Source organism: Python bivittatus, unplaced genomic scaffold (assembly GCF_059951505.1).
Source record: "Python bivittatus isolate LINGU-HERP-01145 unplaced genomic scaffold, Pbiv_v1 ctg000700_np1212, whole genome shotgun sequence".
Taxonomy (NCBI): domain Eukaryota; kingdom Metazoa; phylum Chordata; class Lepidosauria; order Squamata; family Pythonidae; genus Python; species Python bivittatus.
Genome location: NW_028277098.1, coordinates 70,594,131 through 70,616,876, shown reverse-complemented (window position 1 = coordinate 70,616,876; position 22,746 = coordinate 70,594,131). Strand labels below are relative to the sequence as shown.

Sequence of the window (22,746 nt, the reverse complement as noted above, 5' to 3'; positions counted from 1 at the left end):
CATCCAGAACCCCTTCTGAGTCACTGCAATCATGGTGGCATGGAAGCATCATGACAAATCTTCATCTGGAAGTCTTTTTGGTGATATGACTCTGGGCCTGCACTACAGAAGCATTTCTAAGTAGTCCTGGAGGGAGGGCAAAGAATGGTGAAGGAAAATCAAGACATTAGAAGAACCAGGAACAAGCTAGTAAACCTTTGGGTGGACGCCAGATGAGAAGATGCTGCATCTACCCTGGTTTAAGTTGAGCAAAGGAACTGGGAGACATGGGGCATAGCATGAATTGCCTCCAGTGAAATCTTTGCCAAAGAAACAGTGCTTGTTCTCAAGATCTGGCTATGAAAATCATGCAATTGATAAGATTTACATTGAGAATAGTTAGTATTCTAAAACCATGTGATTTAGAGTTCCTGATGCATAAAATCTCATTGTATCCTGAGCTGCGGAAGTTTTGAAGAAAATTATTGTTTTTGCATAAACTGAGCAGTCTGAACTAGATGTATTCATATTTCAGACAAGACAAACAGGAACTAGGGTGACACAACTAACTGGAGAACTAGTTGTTTGCAGTAACTGACCATATGCTAAGCAGATTTTTGCCATTTTCAGTTTCCTGAATTTCTGATTGAGTAATAACAGGGATGGATGGATCAGCAAATTTCAGCTTTTCTCTGTTTCTAATTTTTATAAATCTGGCAATTTCAGTTTCTCTCAATAACTCAGTCTTCCATTTATAATTTTGTCCCATTCCTCCACTTGCCTGAGGTTTTTAAAGTATGTTTATTTGTGCACATTTCTCCAAACAAATGCATTTTTGTTTGTGTTTTCCTAAGGGTTACCTTGGGCCAGTCGCTTTCTCTCAGCCCTAGGAAGAAGGCAATGGTAAACCACTTCTGAAAAACCTTGCCAAGAAAACTTCAGGGACTTGTCCAGGCAGTTTCCAAGAATTGGACATGATTGAATGGATTAAAAAAAAAAAAGGATTTTGGTACAATATAGACTTTATTATAAACAACTTCTTCTTCTTCTTCTTTTATTATTATTATTATTATTATTATTATTATTATTATTATGGTTGGTTGCACAGTCAGCCAGATGTTCAGACCAGACCTGGCACTTTCATCCACCCATCAAGTCCTTCCCAAGGACCTGGGATAGGCAGATGTTGTTGTTTGATGGTGTTAAAGGTATTGTCGCAGGATATAAGCTGTTCCAAGTAAAGGTGCCTTTTGTAATGGACTGATGGTGATTTTGTCAATGCCATGGTGTTCAAGTGGTGCTCCAGATGTTTTGGGATTGCACCTAAGGCACCTATAACTATTGGTACTATCTTTGCTTTCTTTTGCCTTGGTTGTTCAGGCCTTTATATTTTGTGATTTTCTCCAGTTCTTTCTATTCTATTCTGCTGTCTCGAGTTATTCCAATGTCCACTATCCAAACTTTTTTGTCTTGCTTATCAACAATTGTTAAATCGGGGGGGGGGGGGGGGGTTGTGTGGCAGGTGCTTGTCTGTTTGAATTCTAAAGTCCCAGAGCACTTTAGCTTCTTCATTTTCTTCATTTGTCTGTTCTGCGGTCCCACCAGTTCTTGCTCGCAGGCAAATAGTATTTCTTGCAGATATTCCAATGTATTATGGTTGCTACTTTGTCATGCTGTTGTCTGTAATCAGTCTGTGCAATCTTCTTGCAGCAGCTAATTAGGTGGTCCACCGTTTCTTCAGCTTCTTTGCAGAGATGGCATTTGCTATCTGTTGCTGTCTTCTCAATTCTGGCTTTATATGCATTTGTTCTTAAGGTTTGGTCTTGTGTAGCCAGAATTAGCCCCTCTGTCTCTTTCTTCAACTTTCCTGTTCTTAGCCATTGCCAGGTCTTGTTGTTATCTGTTTTACCTGCTATTTGTGTGTGTGTGTGTGTGTGTGTGTGCGCGCGCGCTGGCCATGTAATACTTTGCCTTGCCATGTTGCTTTTCTATTCTTCATTTGCTCTTTCTTATAGAGCAGTTTGGTTTCTTTGGTATTCAGTAAGCCTTCATGGTGTACTAGCTTCAGTGCATCTTCTTCACTGTCCTTCAGATATTCTTCCAATGCCCTTTTTTCTTCTCCAACTGTCTGGTGTACTTGTAACATTCCATGCCCACCTATGCTCCTTGGTAAGTAGAGTCTGTCAATGTTGCTGAGTGGATGAAGGGCATGATTCACTGTCATTATTTTTCTGGTATTCCTATCCAAGACTTTTAGTTCTACTTTAGTCCAGTCCACTATTCCAGTTGTATATCTTATGACTGGAATCACCCAGGTGTTAATCGGCTTGATGGTATTTCTGCCACTGAGTTTGGACTTTAAAATCTTCACTCTTCTGATGTATTCACTACTAACCTTTTTCTTGACTTCATTGTGCTTGATGTTGTGAACCTGAAGGATGCCCAGGTATTTGCAGTGATCTTCTTCATCCAGACTCTTGATGTTATTTCCATTGGGCATTCTGATTCCTTCACTTTTCACTATTTTTCTTCTGTTGATGGTAAGGGTGGCACATTTGTCCAGTGCAAACTCCATTGCAATATCTTGGCTGTATATTTGGACAGAGTTGAGCAGTGATTCCATTTCAGATGGTGTTTTTCCATACAACTTCAGATCGTCCATGTAAAGGAGGTGGGATAAACTGGCAGATGTTTTTGATGTTTGATAGCCATGGCCTGACTTGCTGAGTATTGTTGACAGAGCAATCAATGCAATGACAAACAGTAGTGGTGATAGTGAGTCTCCTTAAAAGATTCCTCTCTTGATGTTAACCTCTTCCAGTCTATCACCATTGATTAGCAACTGTATCTTCCATTGTGCCATTGATCTTTGCACAAAGCTTCTGATATTTCTACTGACTTCTGTTATTTCTAGTCACTTGATTATCCAATCATGTGGCAGGGAGTTGAATGCCTTCTTGTAATCAATTGAAGCTGCATTCAAGCTGGTCTTCCTTTTCTTGCAGTTTTCCAAAATCATCTTGTCAATTAGGAGCTGATCTTTTGGTCCTCCGCTGTTTGGTTGGTTTCCTTTCTGCTCAAGTGGAAAGAGCTTGTTTTCAATTAGCAGCTGTTGGACTGCATCAGCTACCACACCAGTTAGCAATTTGAAAGTTGTTGGCAAGCAGGTAATTGGTCTGTAGTTGCCTGGTGCTGCCCCTTTTGCTGGATCTTTCATTATCAGGTAGGTTTTGCCAGATGTTAACCAATCTTCAATTTCAACTCCAACTCCTTGCAGTATGCTGTTAAACTGCTTGGCAATGAGTGGGTGCAGAGCAGTCAGATGTTTCAACCAAAAACCATGCAGTTCATCTTCACCTGGTGCTGACCAATTCGTGATTTTCCTTGCCTTTTTCTCCACCATTTCTGCTGTTATTACAAGTTCTTTTATTTCAGCTTTTTAAAAATTATTATCCACCTCCTTTATCCAAGCTGCATTCTTGTTGTATTTCTTTGGGTTGTCCCATAGCTGCAACCAGAACTGCACTGTTTCTTCTTTGTCAGGTGTTGACTGGTTCATTGCAGTCTCTCCATTGATGGATTGGTAGAAATGTTTCTGATTCAGCTGAAATTGGAGATTCTGCCTATATTGTGCAATTCGGCCTTTGTATCTGCTGATATTCTTGGCTACCCCTGTTATTTGCTGCTTTATTACTTCCAGTGTTTCCTTGATCTTCCTTGTTTCTAGGTGATATTTCTTGATCAGGTATTCTTTGGTCTTTTTGTTCTTCAGCTTCTTTTCTTTCATCTGTTCTAGCTTCCTTGCGTCTGATCTTGGCATGCTGATCTTATTTTCCAACCTGATCTTCCATTTTGGTGGTGCACTGTTTGTCTTTTTTTCTTGTTTGTTGATTTTGCATCCAAGGTATTCAATTATAACTGCAGCCATGCTGTACTTCAGTTGATTTATTTCTTGTGGTGAGCTGGTGCTTATATTTGATATTACACTATTGGCATTGTTTAATACTTGTGCTAGCTTTTTCTTTGTAACAAGCTTCAATGCAGGCAACCTTATTCTGTTGTTTTTGTGCTGTTCTAGATGCTCAGTTATTCTTTGTTTCAATTCCTGTTGTTTTTTAGTTAGAGGGCTTTGTTCTTTCTGAGGAGAAGGCTCTACTGTCTGAGCTACTTCTGACAAGGTTTCAATTTCTTTGCCCTGGGTTGACCTTTGAAGTTCTTCCAATTCTACTTCTATTAATACTTTATTTTGTATTATAAATCAACGCTGATCTGCTAGCCTCTGTTCTGTTATTTCTGATTGTGGATGTTGTTCTTTCCAGAAATGGTTCATTCTTTTCTGATATCTCCTTCTTGTTGGACTTGATTTTTAATAGCAAAACATTATTTCTTTGTTTTCAGTCTTTGTATATTTGCAACAGGTAAACAACTTTTCTTCCATTAGTTCTGTAGCTGCTAGCCCTAGTTGCTGAGCCAACAGTCCTGAGTCTCGTAGCCCTCTTGTCACCAGATGTCCAGGAACTAGAACACCTAGTGTAATCCTTGTTGACTCGGGAGATGATGATGATGATGATGATGTTGATGATGATGATGATGATGATTTAGTGGCACAATGCATTGCAAAAGTTGGAGCTTTGTAACTTTCACACAATTTCAGTTTGTGTATTGGTTTAAAAATGTGAAATTAGAAATATCACAGAGATTAGAATTAGAATTAAACAAACAAACAAATATGTGTGTACTGTACTGTATTCTGCAAAATACTTGCTTCCCATTTAGTTTCATACTCACTGCAATAAGTTAACAAGGGAGTTCATGTTTGGCTTCTATAAATTAAGTCCCCAAAGTCAGTAGTCTTTTCTGATCTTTACCACAAGATTTGGTGCAGCTGCTTGGCCTGTATACATAAACAGAATTCCATCAGAATCAATCTACATTTTTTACAGCACATCTCTTCAGTATATCCTTAACCTCATTCTGGTTTGATTTCTTCAATGGTTTGAAATGAAGTTAAAATATTTGTTTTGCATTTGTCATCTCTTTTTTCAGTATATGCATAATTGTGTGCATGCGTGTGTTGTGTGTGTGTGTGTGTAAATTTCACTTTCAGCAACATGTTAACGCATGTAAATTTGGGATATCATAAAGAAAGATGCTATGAATCACAAAAACAATCTCAATACCTTAGGTAATGAAACTAAACAGACTGCTTGTGCTTGAACTACGCCTGCTGGTTGATTATTACATCATTACTTGTTCATCTTATGTTAATGAAAATGAAGAGATAGGAGCATGGTGACTCTGTGCCACTGGTGATGCGATTTGGGCATCAGATGAAAAATTGCCAGAATGCATGTGACAGGAAAAAAAAAAAGGTTTAGTTGTTTGGCTTATTGCTTTAAGATTATACCTGCAAGAGCAGTGGTACATACTAAACTTTCACTGATTTCATAGAGAACTTCAAACAACTGCTCTCTCTTCTTATCTCTTCCTATTCTCCCTGCAGCCAAAAATGGAAGGTATCCAACTAATTATGTAACCAGGCACTCAGCTCCACAAAGAAATGTGGTTAACACTGTGCTGTCTGACCCTTGGGATGAAAAGTTTGCTGAAAGGATATTTCCAAAGGAGTAATAACAAAGTAGGAAGGACATGCTGCTATGTAGCATTCACTAGTAAAGAATGGAAACATATTTATGTTATCTGATAGAATGATGCTCCTTTTAACTGAAAATCTCCTGCTTGGTTCTGGTTGTTTGCCTGTCAGAAGGGCAATGATTAAACAGGAACCAGTCTCACAGCTGGGGCTGCCTAATATTCAGATTTCTGTCTGGCGGGAAGGCCAGGAGCTTGAGATTGCAAAAGTATATTGCTAATGCCCTTCTCTCCACTGTGTCATGCATCTTGATCATGGCTATTCCTGAGCAAGTCATGATCTTGGTAACTATGCAACAGAGCCAACAGTCAGTCTTTCAAACTTTGAAGTAACATTTCAGCTTCAATATTTAGGGCTGGGTACTGGCCCAAAGTCACCAGTGAGCTTCCATGACTGAGCTTTGACTTGGACACGAGTCTCTCCATTCCTAGTCCAAAAACTTAACTTCTGCACTACATTAGGCTCAGTTGTCTATTCTTATGCCATGCAGAAAAATAATCCTAACAGCTCTTATTCAGTCTGATGACAATTTGTTTTCAGAATTTTTTTTTCAAAGAAGAGATGGTTGTAAAATTCTCATGGGTGGGATAAAGTTTTCAATTTATTTTCAATTTATTCAATTTTGAGGTGGCCACAAGGTTTTCATTGCATCATCATCTGCCCAGCAATCTGCAGCCTCCATGGCATCCCACATTTCAACTAAATCCCACAGGAAGAATTTATATGGGAATTCCTCCCACAGCCAGAGAGCCTGAAGAGTGAAGAAAAGTTACATAAAAAAAAAAAAAAAACAATTTGGCAAAAGTATACTGTGCTATCCCTAACAACAATGTTAGCTGAAAAAAATCCACTAAGAAAGAAACTCTCAAGCATTCTGAGAATAGGATACAAAAACAGAAGCCTCTTTCACAGGTAAAGAAAATTTGCAAGTCAGGTCTTGATATAGCTCCTCTTTCTGAAGCTTAAGCTCCAGATATTCTGCCTGCCTGATGCTAGTGTTGCTGCTTAGGAATACAAAATCTTCGCTTTTATTTTTCTTTTTAGAACATGGGCACAACTCATAAAATGATTTCAGCCAAAGAAAATAACACTGCAAAGTACAGAAGGGGGAAAAAAAAAACCTGCTTACATTGTTAACCTGCCCTGCCTTTCTGAAAACAAACCAGATTCCCTGACATTGGGAAACAGCATCCTTTCATTGTTTTCAAAGTTGGGAAAAATTAAAATAATGATGTACAGGCCCTTCCTTGTCTCTAAAAGGCATACCACCTATCCCAGTACCAGTAATTGCCCTGTGTGTATTTATGAATGCATTTACTTTCTTGCATGTCTCTGAATGTTTCATCACCATTATACTGTAACCCTATGACTTTCCACATGTAGTGAATGGTGTATCAGAAAGATTGTCTTGCTGTTTTGCATAGATGATGCAGCCCAAGCCTCAACCATTACTGACCAGCATTTAAAGTTGCTTGAATGATAACAAACAAGTACTGCACCACTCTAGCTTTTTGTTATTTTTCACGCATGAAAAGATGTCCAATTAGCACACATCTGAAGATGTCCAGTTAGTACTGACTAATCAGGGACTGAAGTGGGAGTCTATCTCTATCTATCTATCTATCTATCTATCTATCTATCTATCTATCTATCTATCTATCTATCATCATCTATCTTTCTACATGACCAATCCAAATAATGATTGCCTCCCTATGTAAAATATGACCCACATATAATATAAAAAAGCTATCACAAAAAATAAAACACAGATGTGCATCAAAAACACTCTAGGACCCAAGGGCTTGCTGAAATAAAAATAATTTTGAGGGTCTTTTAGAATGTAAGGAGGACAGGAACCAATCGCTCTCCCAGGGGAGGGTATTCCATATAGCAGGGTGCTAACATCAAATCTCCTGATCCAAGTCCCTTTAACCTCCAATGGTGGGGGGAACCTGGAGCATCCTCTCCCTCAGTACTTGTACCAGATGGGCAGAACTGTGTTGAGCAAGGTGTCCTCTGATGTTTCCTGGTGCCTCATCATAACTATTCATGACCCTAATTTTGGTGGCATCAATAATTTCAAACCATTTTATTTTACAATGGTCTCTAGTGTATCTCTTAGGAGAATGGATTATCTCTCAGAATCACTTGACTGCTAGTGACCCATATATGTTAGATAAGTATTTTATTTTATGCGACTTTTGTGCTTGGCCCCAAGTAACAAATGATGGACATAAGGCATTGAAGCATGAAAAAAGGCATAGGTTGAGAAAGCTGTAATATCTTATTGTTTATTATATAGGAAAAAGACAACTTACTAGTAGCACAAAATAAACCACTCTGTATCCACATATTACAATTAAAACTTCATAAAAAAGATAAATGGCATAATAAAATAATGGAGGGGGCAGCCTTTTTCAACACTGTGTCCCCTGGTGTGTTACACATCCACTCCTAAAATTCCCAGCTATCACACCTAGAGGGCACAACTGCAGGAGGCTAGGCTAGGCTAATAAATTAAGATTGTAAATTACCATGCAAACTGGTATTCCAAAAATTGATAAATGAAGATTGTCAATTTATTCCCACATCTGAAGCACACAGTATGGTCATCTAAAATCTGTAAACTTCATTAGTAAAGCTGTCTAAGGAGTCTTTAAGCTTTTCAGTGTCTTTCATACTATATATACTGTATACAGAAATATATGCTGTATGTATAGTTTTCCAATTAAGAATTATGCCTAATTCTTGTGGTTACCAGTACATTAAATATTAATTAATACTATTATTTCCTTCAACAGATAAATAGATTCTTTTAAGTTCAGAATAAAGATAATATCCACTAAGTGTATAGATTTTAAATAGAATATATTTCCTATATTTTTCAGTATATGGACAATCAAAATAAATGCATTCAGATGAATGTGCTTGATATCTCCCATAGACATCAGTGACATCCTCATTTCCTCTGTGTCCATTGTTCAGACTTTATTACCCTTAATCTTGCAGCCAAATTTGTTCTACAAGCAATAAATATATCAACAGACTTGCAGGAACCATAAGGATTTTAGAATTCTGTAAAAAAGACTGGAAACCCACTAAATGGCTCAGTGGGAACAGAGTATATGCAGCAACTGTGGAAGGGTGACTTACTGGGAATGAAACATTTGAACAAGGTAGGATGGAGAATGGAATCGATGAACATTTTGAAGGAGTGCATGGATGGCTGGAATATTAAACTGATACTCTCTACGCAGCTGAATTTTGTTACAGATCTCACTGGTACATGCTAATAGGGAATTAAATTGTCTTTGTGTTGTGGGCAAACTAATAGCAAACAGACACAAAAGGTTAGCAAGCCCAGAAAAAAAGACCCCTGAGATGTTCAGACATTCCAAACATCTTTAGCTAGAAGCCACTCAGTGGGGCAGACAAAACAGTATTAGGAAGGTTCTATGGGCACCAAATGCTGATAGAATGCTTGAAAAATGGTGAACCAATCAGAAGCAGAATGGGATGAGAGTATTCTAAACACCAATGCTCCATATCACAACATATTGTTGTGTTCCAGTGGGAGTGTTGATAAATTGTTTTAAATAAATATTCCTTCATGTTATAAACAATCATTTTTGTTTATTGGGGGTATATGAATATTCAGTTTGGAGAGTTGATGCCAATACAATCAAATCACCAAATTAAACTGGATTTCTCAATAGAATTGGATGCCTCCAAATTGTGGGCAACTTGGATGACTTCACACATGTGTAGAAAGTGTTTGATTTTACTTGAAGCCTGCACTGTTGTAGTTAATTTCAGTGATTTGGATCCAACTTTTATTTATTTATCAAATTTATAAGCCACCCATCTCACTGAACAAGTGACTCTAGGCGGCTTACACATAAAAAAATGATAAAAACAACACCAAATCTTCGCACAAATATATACGTATGTATATATATACAGGGTTAAAAGACAAGGAAAGCATCATCAAACCACCAACCACCCCCAGTGCTGCAGGACCCCATTCGATCCTCATGCCAGGTGGCAGAGCCAGGTCTTCATGTACTGGAAAGCCAGGAGAGTGGGGGCCAGCCTCACCTCAGGGGTCAAGATGTTCCACAGGGCAGGCGCAACGACAGAAAAGGCTCTCCTCCTCGACCTCTCTAGTCGGAATTCTTTAGCTGACGGAGTCTGCAACATGCCCTTCCACTGATTTTCCATTCTGAGTTGGAAGCCAGAATTAAATCACAAATCTGAACCAAATTGCCAGTTTAAATATGATTTGGCTGATTTGCTTACCTCTATTTTTTTTTTAATATATAACATAATTTAAATATCTCTTCCACTTTTAAAAAGCAAAAAGAAAATTTACAAGGAAAGTTCCCCCCCCCCCAAATTTCACTGTCGGTTTAAATATATACAAGTGTATTTTACTAAAAGCGAATCTACTGTATGTTACAATAAATTTAACTTGTAAATTGAAAGTGTTAATTAGCAAATCATAAAATAAAATAAAATTTCGTAGTAGTTATCAGCTACTAGATCTTGGCTATTTGTGTTTTATTCTGCTATATCCATTATCTATTCATATAAAAAACTGGTTTCAAGAAGAATAAACCTGGGTTAAATAATAATTTAAATGTCTGTCAGGTAAATTAAAGATCCAGAATCTTGTATTATATCTTGTTTTTGGATCCAGGCTCAGTCATATAAAATTGTCCAGCTTATACTAATCATAAGCATAGCCCAATTTCACTGCAGAATAGCACTGGGCAATGTTTTATATTCCAGGACCTTTTCTTATTTATTTATTGCTTTAATAAACACTGAAGCAATCTTCTGTGATGAACCTTGCAAATTTTATACCATCTTGAAGTGCTCAAAATCATACTATTGACTCTGTAGGCCCATGTGGAACTTCATGCAACCACTTTTTTTTCTGACTAGAATGCGGTTTCTCTGCTTCTCTGCAGGTACCTGCACATCTTGCTGGGTCTTGCCCTTACACACTCCAGCAAAACTGTGAGGATCAGCTGGTATGTGATATATTCCATCCTAGAATTCCTAAGATAGTGCTATGTAGTGCTTCTTCCTAGGAATGTGATTTTGCTCATTCGCTTCCTCTATTCCTTAGTTACTAGAATCAGAGTGCTCAGATCTGTTATGTGCATAGTTTATATGGATTTGTTTGGAGCGTCCTAACTTCCTAGCCCTAAGAGCGAAGTGCAGGCAGATTGTCCTCTGATTGAGCAATTCAGCCTTGCTCTGAAATCTTGGTGGCTTTCAGGAATTATTAGATACATTACACAGAATCAGCTCCGTAAACATTGCTATATCTGTACTGGCTTGTTGTATTCTGCCCTTCTGAGCTCATATCTCTGGAGCTCTGCTGCTTGTATAGGCTTGGTCCTCCTTCCCATGCAACCAACAGTAGCAAAAGCTGGCACACTGAGCAGCAAGAGAAACTAACATTACAGTAATAAGATTTATGGCCTTTCTCCACTTGCAGTTATAGCATCTTTTTTCTATCATGCTGTCATGACACTGACTTCATTTTCTCTCCAGCCCAGGAACTGAGACAGGCTTTAGCACTATCTGTATTTTCACCCTTTCTCTGTCATGGTGCAAAGGTAGTCTCAGGGTATATAAAACCTGGCATTTGGAAGGAAGTGAGGCGGCTGCGGGGACTTGAAACAGAAGCAATAGAGGCAGGAGAGGGATCTGCAGTGGGAACAGAAAATTTCATAGTTCTCTGCTCACACCACGACAGGTGGAGAAGAATGGCCCACTCGCCATCATGTAGCTCACCCAGGGAGCTTGGAAGCACCTGAGGACAGGAAAATGAAGCACAGAGGCAAATGTGGTGTTTTTATCACAGATTAGTTATGTATCAGCTTTCTAGCTTGTCTCATTCTGAATTAACGCAAGATTAATTGTGCGTTAACTTGACATTATTGGGTAACCCAGGCAAGTGGTATACAAAACTGCTAAAAGCATGGTTAGTTGTCTACATGCCTTCTGTGTTCTGCCATGCCATTAACAAATGGTAGGGTCTTGTTTGTAAAGATTGGCTAGAAGAAGATATTGCTATTTTATACACTCTAATGCAACCTAAACGTTCATCAGGTTTTCCTGGATATTCTTTGCATCTGCATCTGTTCTGCTTTATGTTTATTTCACTGTGATTTCATGCCAATGGTTTTATTACTGTATATTATTAGATGCTGCCATGAATAGCCTATATAATAAATAAACAAACAAACAAATAAATAAGCAAAATAGGATATATATGGTGGGCTATGTGCCAAATAAATACATGAACAATTATTAACCATCTTTCACTATATTAATTATATTGTTGTAACATCTCCTCTGACAGTAACAGACCAGAATCAGTGGGCATACACAATCACTTTATTAGGTCAGTATCTAATATTGTATCAGGGAGTAACAGGGAGGGAAAGAGAACAATATTAGCATTGCTGCCCATCAGAATCAATGATGATGTCAACATGAAGTCATGTGGGCCCTGACATGGTGACATTGTGATGCAAATTATGCACTTACATCATGATGCAAGTGCTGAATTGGCATCATGATGCATGAGATGTCACTTGCCCTCCCCCTGCGCATAGCCACAAATATTAGGAAGGGAAAAGACAGAAGCATCTTCAAAAATGTTAACTGTGAAAATGAAGAAGAACAAAGGGAGAACTGGTTTTTGATACGTTTGTTGCTTAGACCTGCCATTCGTCTGACAGCATTTGGGCCAAAGCTTTTTTTATCTCTAACCTGCACAATTTGGATGACTCTGTTAAAGGAGTGTTCTAATTTCCAGTAGAGTATAAATTGGGAGAAAAGAAAGATACTCCTTTTCCTAGCTTGTTAAACATAACAAGACAGTATTCATTGCTATTTGGGACAAAATCATTAAAACAATGAACAGATTCTGTTTTTCTCTTTCAAAAAGTAAAATTGCATAATAAATCTGCCTGTATTTTATGTTCACTTATTATATGCAAAATTAGAACCATGAAATGGCTTGAATTTGAACAAACTAATATTTCAATAGCATTTTGATTTTATAATTAGAAAAGCATAAGGCTCTCGTCTCCCATATATCAGACTTGAGAAAGGAGAAGTAGCTGATCTAAACCTTGCTCTTGATTAGGGTGCCACCCTTTTCATGATATTGATGTTCACATTCTTCTTTAAGTAGATGCTGCAATATGTATTGTTTATGAGGATGTTGCACCATTCCTGGGACGCAGTCACTTGGAATTCACATCCCTTTGTCATAAACCAAACAGCAGGATCTGTGATTTCTTTGGGAGTGGAAAATCTTTTGGCCAATCAGTAATTAAGAACTGCTCTTCTTTTATACATTGGTATAAAGGAGAGTCCAAAACACTAAATAATGGTTTCTGAAATAGGGAAAGAAGAGATAGTATCGGCCTAAGTTTTTTGATTAGCAGGGGACATCTGAAAATGATAGGTCACTCTAGGAAGTACAAAATAATGATGACAACCAGCTTTCTAATCACTAGAACACAGAATTATATGAAAGATATCTTGAGTTCCATCTAGATCAGCATCCTCATCAGAAAAAGGTTATAAAAACTTCACAACCGAATGAAAGAACAGGCCCAAATAAATTTTGCATAAGACATTTTCCATGTGAAGCCTCAAATAAATTTTATTCCTGATTTTTTAATTACATTTGATGCATTGACCCCATACTGCATAATTATTTACCATTAGCCACAACATGCCGAGCATGCCAAAAATTACACTCACCTGAAGCTGAGGAAATGAGAGCACAGAGTTCCACCTCACTAAGATGAGGAAAAGGAACTTTAAGTGGCTTGGATGACCCAACCTGCCCTGTCTGGTCTCTGCTAGATGAGACGTCTTAGCAAGTTCCCTGCAGTAGCGTGAAACAAGTACAAAGAAAGGCATAATGCATGAGCGATCTGCCTTGCTTTCTTAATTGCTGTTCCACAACTGTGGATCCAAATTAAATGAAGAGCTTGCTAAAGAACAGGCTGGGGTTGCCATAGTGTTTAAACAAGACAGACAAACAGCTTATCCAATTAAAAAAAATAATCTGAAGTTTGTTGAGTCTAGCAAAACTTCATTCATTTCAGTGGCACTTGTGTTCAGGGAGTGAATACAAAATAGTAGTTTTAGATATTTAGGAGCAGATGTGGCATGGCACTGATCACATTTGGAATAAATCTAAGCAAAGGGGGGAGGGGAAGCGTAACTCTTTTTTGACCCATCCTCCCTTGGTGCTGCTTTGAAGCTGCTGTTTGAAGTTCAAACAAAGTTCCCATTGGTACCAGTGGAAGTTTTCCTTGAAATAGAAATCAGAGCTTTAAAGGGGTGATTTTTGGCAGGGGGATAGGGTGCTAATCCTTTAGGCTACACTTAACATACAAAGCCATGTACATCAACTGCTTTGATATGCTTAATTACTGTATCATTTGGGTGTTACCTGTTTTAGCAGCAGCTAGTGAGACTCAGTTTGCAGTCTTCTGTTCCCAGGAAAACCAAGGAGGGGGATTATGGGAAAAGTGGCCCCATCAATCAGATATGATTGTGTTTGATGGTGCATTCAGGGATAGAACTTGGGACATGGCAGGAAAACATCTAGATCAGTGTTTCTCAACCATGACAGCTTGAAAATTGTGGATTTCAACTCCCATGCTGGCTGGGGAATTCTGGGAGTTGAAGTCCACACATCTTCAATCTGCTAAAGATGAGAAACACTGATCTAGAGAGACAGGCCACTGAGACATTCAACTAGACAGTAAAGAATAAGCACAGATGATGATATGGAGTGATTAACTATTTATTTCAAATACATAGGTCCATGCAGTGGGGAGGGAAGACAGTCATTCTGCTAGTGTGCAGGGAATATGCTTAAAATGTGACACCAATTCTCAACAAATGACTTCACATTCCATTTCCACCACTGGCAAATCTCAGTTACTTGAGACATGGTGCTTTATTCTCAGACCTTCCTCCCAAACTAAGACAACAACAGCCTGAAAGATGTGGGGAGGAGAAGACCAAGGCAGGGTTTGAAATAATGAGAGACAACACCCAATGTCTGAGCTGGAATGCTGGCATGAATGGCAAGAACTGAATGGTAGGAGCTGAATCTTGGTCTAGCTGTGGGCTGTGTTACTTAAAAGCAGCTGGGGAAACTCCCCATGTTCATTTTGTCTTTGGAAGCCTAGAGATACACCAGCCCTCAAATTTGATTGGGCGGCAGCCACCATTGTTCTTAGAATTCTGGCGAGGATTCTCCACCCATCCTGAAGTTTCTATCAGGGAGAACCGTTTCGCTTCATCTCCTATGGCCTCATTGAGCATGTCCTGATTTAAGGTGAAAGACCTCACGTGGCTGCCATGGGAGGCTTATGATGCAACCTCTTGCCTCTTTCACAGGATTGGCACTGGGTGTAATTAGCTGCTTGCAAAGTATTGGGGAATGGCCAGATGAAAGGGCGGAGCAGCAGACCCATTTGGGTCTGTGAGATCAAAGACGGGAAACAGAGCAGAGTCAGAAGGGAGTTGCACTTGAACAGGCTTTCTCTAGTCCGACAGTAGCATTGCATAGACGGAAGAAGCCAAAGCATTGATTGACATTCTTTGGGTGGAGAATTAATTAGAACAAATAGGAAGGTTAATTTCAGTAGTGGGATGGGGCTGCTCCCTGAATTTCTTGAAATTCAGCTGAGTCTCAAAGAGAATTACCTACCAATTCTACATTAAACTAGTTAACACTTCCATTTCCACTGCTGGAAAATCTCATTTACTTAAGAGATGAAAATAATTTTATCAAGCTACTACTTCATATCACCAATTACCCAAGTCTCTGGCAATGTACAATGATAAAAGCCATAAAATCAGCGCTATTAAAAAAAAGTATTGAAATGTTCAGCAATTAAAAGCCTGTTCAAAACCTTGAAAAATCCAAGAAAGAGGTCAGTCTGCACACCCAGACAGGGAATGCATTCTAGAGATTTGTGGCAGCAACAGAATAGCCTCTGCCTAAGTTGCCCCATAAAAACTGCAAGTCATATAAAATAAAGCATTCTCTTAGGTAACCTGAAGCCAAACCATACAGAGCTTTCAAGGTCATAACCGGTAGTATGTATCTCATATGAAAACATATTGTGCATTACTTGAATCATGGAACATGAGAATTGGAATATACCTTGAGAGTATCTAGTCCAACCCCCTGTCCAGTGCAGAAACCCATCACTACACCATCTCTAACAAATGGTCATCTAGCCTCTGTATAAATGCCTCCAATGAAGGAGAATCTACTCTCTTCCAAGGCAGACTGTTTCATTGTTCAACAGCTCTTATTATTAGGAAATTCTTTCTGATGCCTAATTGAAGTCTATTTCCTTGTAACTTCAACCACTGTTTTTTGACTTGCCTTCTGTAACAACATTGAACAATCTACCTCATCTTCTACATGACAGCTCTTTAGATACATGAAGATAGCTATCATGTCTCCCTTCTCTTTCTGGATTAAAAATACCCAACTCCAATGATTCCTCATGAATTTTCCTCTTCCAAAATCTTACCATGCTCATTGATTTCCTTTGCACATGCTCCTGGTTGTCAAAGTCCTTCCTAAACTGTGATGCTCAGAACTGCACACAATATTCTAGATGTGGACTAAATATCACAGAATGGGGAAGAACATTGAGTTCTCTTGAACTTGGCACTATTCTTCTATTGTTTCAATCTAACATTGCTTTTGTTGTTGTCGCTGCAGCACTCTTTGCTAATGTTCAGCTTGTGACCCACCAAGAAACCCAGATCCTTTTCACATGTACTGCTGCCTGGTACGGTTACCTCCCTTCCTTTACACATGTCTATGATTTTTCCTACCCAAATAAAGAATTTTGCAGTTGTCCTTGATGAAATTTATCTTGCTGATTTCTGTTCCTTGTCAAAATCCTCCTTAATCTTGATGTGGTTCTTCAAGACATCAGCTGAACCCTCTATGTTTGTGTTATCTGAAAATTCATATTAAAAATTATATATTTTTACCCTACATCCAAATTGTTAATAATTATCTTAATCAGTACAAAGCCCCAAATGTAGCCCTGTAGTATGCTACCTCCTTCCAACTTGATGCAGAGCCATTGATGTACACTCACTGGGTATAATTGCTCAAACAGTTCTACATCCATTTAATGATAACATAGTTCAGCCACATTTTGCCATCTTCCCTGTTAGGGTTGCATGGGAGACACTGTCAAAGGTTTTGCTGAAGTCAAGGTACAATATGTCCTCTGTATTCCCACAATCACCTAAACTGGATGTTCTATCAAAAGAGGAGATCAGGTTGATTTAGCATGACTTGTTCCTGATAAACTCATGGTAGTTTGTGCCAAGCAATATAGTTTTTCCCCAAATGCTCACAAACTGCTTGCTTAATAATGTGTTCCAAAGTATTTCCTGGTATGGACATCAAGCTAACATATCCATAATTACCCAAACCCGTTCCCCCCCCCCTTTTCCCCTGTCTTTCATGATTTCTCTATAATCATGGAACAGAACTTTGAGACGTTATCTGCAAACTTCTTCAAGACTCTCAGGTATAACTGATCTGGACTTGGGGACTTAAACTGGGGAGAAGACTGAAGCAACGCTGATTAGCTCTGTCTTCTCCCTGTCACCTATTACCATCCTACCATCTTCTCCAAACTGTGGTCCCATCCCTTCCTTTTTTCTACCGACTTAGCCCCAAAAGCCTCTTTTGTTGCTTTGACCTTCCTTTGTGAACCTAAGTTTCTTTTGTGCTTTTGTGTGTAGCCTTCTGACTCTCCTTCAGCAGATATTAGCTGTTTGCTAGAAAACCTCCTTGGTGATTATATCCATCTTCCATTTCCTATGCACGTCCCTTTCAACTCTAAACTCAGGAGACAGCTCCCTATTTGGATTAACAATCTTTTGCACAGGACAGAAAATACATTAAGTGAGTGATTCATTTATGGGAGAGGTTGTGGTATGTCCCTTCCCAGAGGGTTAATACTTTAAATATTCTTAAATGGCCATATGAGAAGGGTATGAATCATTATGTGGCACTTTCATTTATACAAACACACACACACACACACACATTATATGACACTTTCATTTTATATATATATATATATATATATATATATATATATATACACACACACACATATACTTTCCCCTCATTTTCAAGTTACATTCCAGTTACAGGGGAGAATATTTTTAGTAAAGGTATAATAGACTTTGTAAGAGTAAATCATGAAAAGTGGGCTAAAAAGCTACTAAACATCAACTTACCAAGAAGCCTGCATAACAAAACATCGTGTCCAGCACATGAACTGCAGCATTTACACTCTCCCTGGTGACAAAATATTCCTTCCATAAATGTTCACTTGTTGGGAGGCCATAGCCAATTCTTACTTCATGTTAAGACACTTATATAACACGTTTGCAAAATGTTGCTGGTTTTTTTTTTCTTGTTATATTTTCCCGTTGACATCTATATCATGTGATGTGCACTTGGCTAAATAAAGTGTGTGTATAAGCCAAAGCAGTAATAAGATGGTGGTGGATCTTCTGTAAAAACAAGGATTTCTCTAAACTGTAAGTATGGGTTTGTTGTATACTACTAGGTTATTTAAAACCTTGGGATCTTGTTTAAGAAGTGTCCTTTTGAAGAACGTTTCTGCTGAACCAAACCAAACCAAACCAAACCATTTTTCTACAACTGCTACAGAAAAAATATTGTAGAGAAAGTTAAAAAGTGCTTTATTACAGTTAATTAAGCACTAGCCACTCTTCACTGGAAGGGCAATCTACTTTATTTATTATTCTTTGTTTTGGTTCTTTGTTTTTGTTTTGCTATTGAAGTTGCTTTTCTTTGAAGAAATTGTTAGAATGAATTTGGGGTAGACTGTCTAATACCTTATTGTATCCAATAGATGCGTTATATTCAGTTCCTTAATTCTTCTTCAATATTATCTATAATTTTCATTTCCAGGTTAGTTCGTCACACTGCAGGTAAATCCTGTTTCGCCTACCATATAGACATTTTCAGCAAAAATGACTGTGCATTGTGGTCACCATTTGCCTAACTCACATCTGTTATATTAGATTTCATTCATGCATGAGCTGCTCATACAAGGAATACATTCTGAAGGGATACACACAGCAAGATCACTCTATCAAGAAAGTTATCTGCAGCTGTTTCTGAAGCATAATAATATCCTGGACATCCAAAATGTCTGGCAGTGTCCTCTGTAATTATGTTCTTGGGTTACAGTGAGACAGGAGCACTATTAGACTTTGATACAGTGGAAGAAACTTCTTCAACCAAGGAAGCTTCCTAGGATTCACCAGGCACCATGGTCATTGTTGGGAATTCTGGAAATTGAAGCCCACATATCTGGGGGACACTAAGTTTAGAAAAGGCTGCAGAACAAGTGCATATATAGCTAGCCTTTCTGTTTCTACTAACTCTACAACTTCTACCGCTAAGTCTTTCTCATCCATATGCATTTGGTAAATCTGTATCATTCAGAAACAAGAAAGGATCGATGTGGAGATAAAAATATTTGGCATGATTTCAATCTGGGCTTTTTTTTCTTTTTCTTTTATTCATGCCACAATGCATTGAGCTTAGTTATGGTCAGTGTTGTCCAAACTTGGCCACTTTAAGATGAGTGGACTTCAACTCCCAGAATTCCCCAGCCAGCCATGCTGGCTGGGGAATTCTGGGAGTTGAAGTCCACTCATCTTAAAGTGGCCAGGTTTGGACAACACTGGTTATGGTAGTCAAAATGATGCCAGTGTTTTGTTTTTGTTTTTTTAAAAAAAGCTGGATACAGTACACTGTAACTTTTTCATATCCATTAGTTACCATTTTTGCCTGTTAATGCACATGTGAAAAGGCGTTCCTTTCTCATTTAACAACAGTCAAAAGAACAGAAGCAAATTATTCTGCAGCATTCATTTTTTCAGGAGGTACCCACACAGCTTTTGAAATTGTAGGCAGTCAGGAGTTTAGGAAGAGTCCCCCTAGTGGTACAATGGTAAAGGTTTCTCTCTTCCTGAATTTTTTCTTGTGTTTTTGTAACATTTTGAGGCAGCAGGCTCTAACACTGAATCTTATTCTTCTAAATATAAATTCTGGAGATTCTGCATGTCATCGCCCTGGTAGAAATAATGTGATGATAAACTGATGCACTGAACAGCTGCAATGCACATACTTCAATAATGTATACACAAGATTTGTATCCTAGAGTTGTGCTTGGATAGGATTCCAGAAAGATGCTTCAGAGCTGCTAAAATCACCACAATTATGTTTTGAAGTCTGTCAAGGATTCAGGAGTAGGTACATCTCTATTTAATTTTGAGTGCAGACCAGAAGTTTGCATTATTGCCTGAAGATGTGTCATCGAATTGCTCAGTCAGTCAGCCTTGAACCACTACAGGTAGTCCTTGCCTAATGACCACAATTGGGACTGGAAACTTGGTCGTTGAGCAAAGTGGTCATTAAGCGAGAGGCCCATGACTGCTTTGCTCAACAACTGCAATCTGGGCACTCCCGGTTGCGGTCGTTAAGCAATCTCCCGAGTGGTTAAGTGGACGGAGCGAAAGAGCTGTCTGCTGAAGGATTTCAGCTCTTTTGCTCTATCCTCTTTCCCTTCCCCTCTCTTGGTGAGCTGAAATCCCGACAATTTCGGGTCCCTGCCTTTGTGTGGCTGAAAGGGGAGGGGAAACCTTGCAGCGGTGCAAAGGCAGGGACCTCAAATCCTGAAGTTTTCAGCTCCGAAACTGCCCACTGCCGCATCCCCTCCACTTGCAACCATCCCTGCCAGCAGAGAAGATTGCAAATGGCGATCACATGATCACAGGGTGCTTGGCAACTGATTGTAAATGCAAGCTGGTTGCCCAGCATCCAAAATGCGGCCACATGACGGGGGGGGGGGGGAGGCCCGTGACATTTTACGAAGGCCAGAAGTGCTTTATGGGCCGTAAAGTACCCTTTCCAAGGCTATCATAATTTCAAACCATCATTAAATGAATGGTCGTTAAGCAAGGACTACCTGCATGTTATACATTTCATTTAATTTTAGACTTGTATTTCACAGTATGCATTTCCAGACATGAGGGTCGGAGTGTTAGAGCCCGTGGTATGGTTGTTGTTGTTTGTTTAGCTTGCTCTGGCTCCTCAGCTGTTTATGTTTTATATATAAAGTTGTACTGTTTGTAAAAGTTGTAAGCCACTTACAGTCCCCATTGTAAGATGGGCGGCTCTATAATTCAAAGAAATGAATGAATGAACGAACGAATAAATAAATAAAATTATTGCTTTTGGCTTTCTGTAACTCTTGTTAATCTGATTTAAGATATCATATGATAGTTAACTGCACAATTTAAAAAAATAGCCAAGTATAATTCATGACTCAGTAAAGAAATACAATACTTCTCTGGCAAGGGATGTTATTTTATTGAGACATTTGAGAAACAATCAGAATGCAACTCTCTCTCCAGAAACACCTAAAACACAGTCTTATTTTGATTCTTTTGATGACGCTAACATTGTTAGCTGAAAATAAATACAGTAAATAAAACACTGATGAAAATTTTCAGTTCTGCTTTATACTCTTGTGTTCCATTACTTTTTAATCTTTTTGCAATTAAATACAAAGTCAGGTATAACTAAAGCAATATTTGAAGCCAATGAAATATATCTTATAAGCTTTGTTATTTCTCTAGATGAAAGTTTTCCAAACATTTAAAATTCTAAAAAATACATAAATCACAGTTTCCAGCAGAACCACTGTGGGTAGAACCAAAGCATTTGAATTCCAGAATGCCTTTCTGCTGGGTGGGAGGGGTGGGGGGGAAGTTGTAGCACTCTAGTCCTACCTAAGTAATCCATTATGTCTGGTTGAAGGAATAGCTTTGTTGCTGTGACCCATCACTGGGGATGGTGCTTCTTCTCCACTTGTATTTCTGACATTCCATTCGTTTCCATTGAAGTCTGCGATATACTTGGATGCTGTTCCTTCTACTTGGAATAACTATGTGGATATTTTCAAAAGCATTCACACCGTGGAAGATAGTAGAAAAGAAAAGCTAATGTTTTCCTTACACTTGTGAGACCAAGTAGACAAATCCTTCAGAACAGTGATGTAAGAATAAATCTGCATTTATTGGACACAGTGCTACTTCTACAGGAAGACATTATTATACTGCAGGCTGTATGAAGATGGTTCAGTGCAGACTATACTAATATGTAGGTTCTACCATAGGGAAAAAAACAGAAAGAAATATAGTTGAAAATTTCAGATGTTTATACACATTAAAGAAAAGAAATGAACAAAAAGATGATTACATATATTGAATTTATTATTACAAAAATGGAATAAAATCTATAAATTACCTAAAATGATCAAAATGCTAAGCATTCTAAGGCTCTTTAGCTAGCCAATTTTCTGTAATACTGGACAACCCATGATCCATTGGGTCATCATTTCAGAGATATTTCCTTACCTAAACAGAGAAACAAAATGACCAAGGGCAAAAAAGCAGTGGGAGTGGGAGTGACTTATGACTTGCTGCCAGCTTCCCCATTGACTTTGCTTGTGGGAAACTGGCAGTGAGCATCAGAAATCCTTCCTTCCTTCCTTCCTTCCTTCCTTCCTTCCTTCCTTCCTTCCTTCCTTCCTTCCTTCCTTCCTTCCTTCCTTCCTTCCTTCCTTCCTTCCTTCCTGTATAGGCTTGCACCATTTGCCCTCCCTTCACGACCCTCAGGAGAGCCCCGATGAAGCCTCCTCCTTCTTGGCTGATCTGCAGAATTGCCTGCCACTTTGCTGGGGGGAGGTGGAACAAAGAGAGCTGTGGACCGCAAGGAAAACTGCACCCCCGCTCCTCATTCTGGCATGTTCCCAAAGGCCCACTCCCTCAAGGGGGAAGAGGGCTCACTCATTGACTGCTGGCATCCCCCAGCCAGCCCTAACTTGCCAGCAGGCATTTGAGTCACTCTCTCATCTTCCTTCAGTACCCACTGCTGTTAAGAGATTTAAAATTTC

The 22,746-nt window shown here is 38.8% G+C and overlaps 1 protein-coding gene across 6 annotated transcripts in view; it reads right to left on the bottom strand.

Annotated features, from left to right (window-relative positions):
* Positions 1-21,134: 21,134 nt before the first annotated feature.
* IGFN1 (immunoglobulin like and fibronectin type III domain containing 1) overlaps positions 21,135-22,746 on the bottom strand; it is a 34,654-nt gene continuing 33,042 nt past the window's right edge. For all 6 annotated transcript variants that reach the window (XM_025169979.2, XM_025169971.2, XM_025169964.2 and 3 more), the window contains one exon: positions 21,135-21,957. In XM_025169979.2, coding sequence (XP_025025747.2) covers positions 21,944-21,957 — 14 coding nt within the window. In that variant the 3' untranslated portion in view covers positions 21,135-21,943. The remainder of the gene's footprint in view (positions 21,958-22,746) is intronic.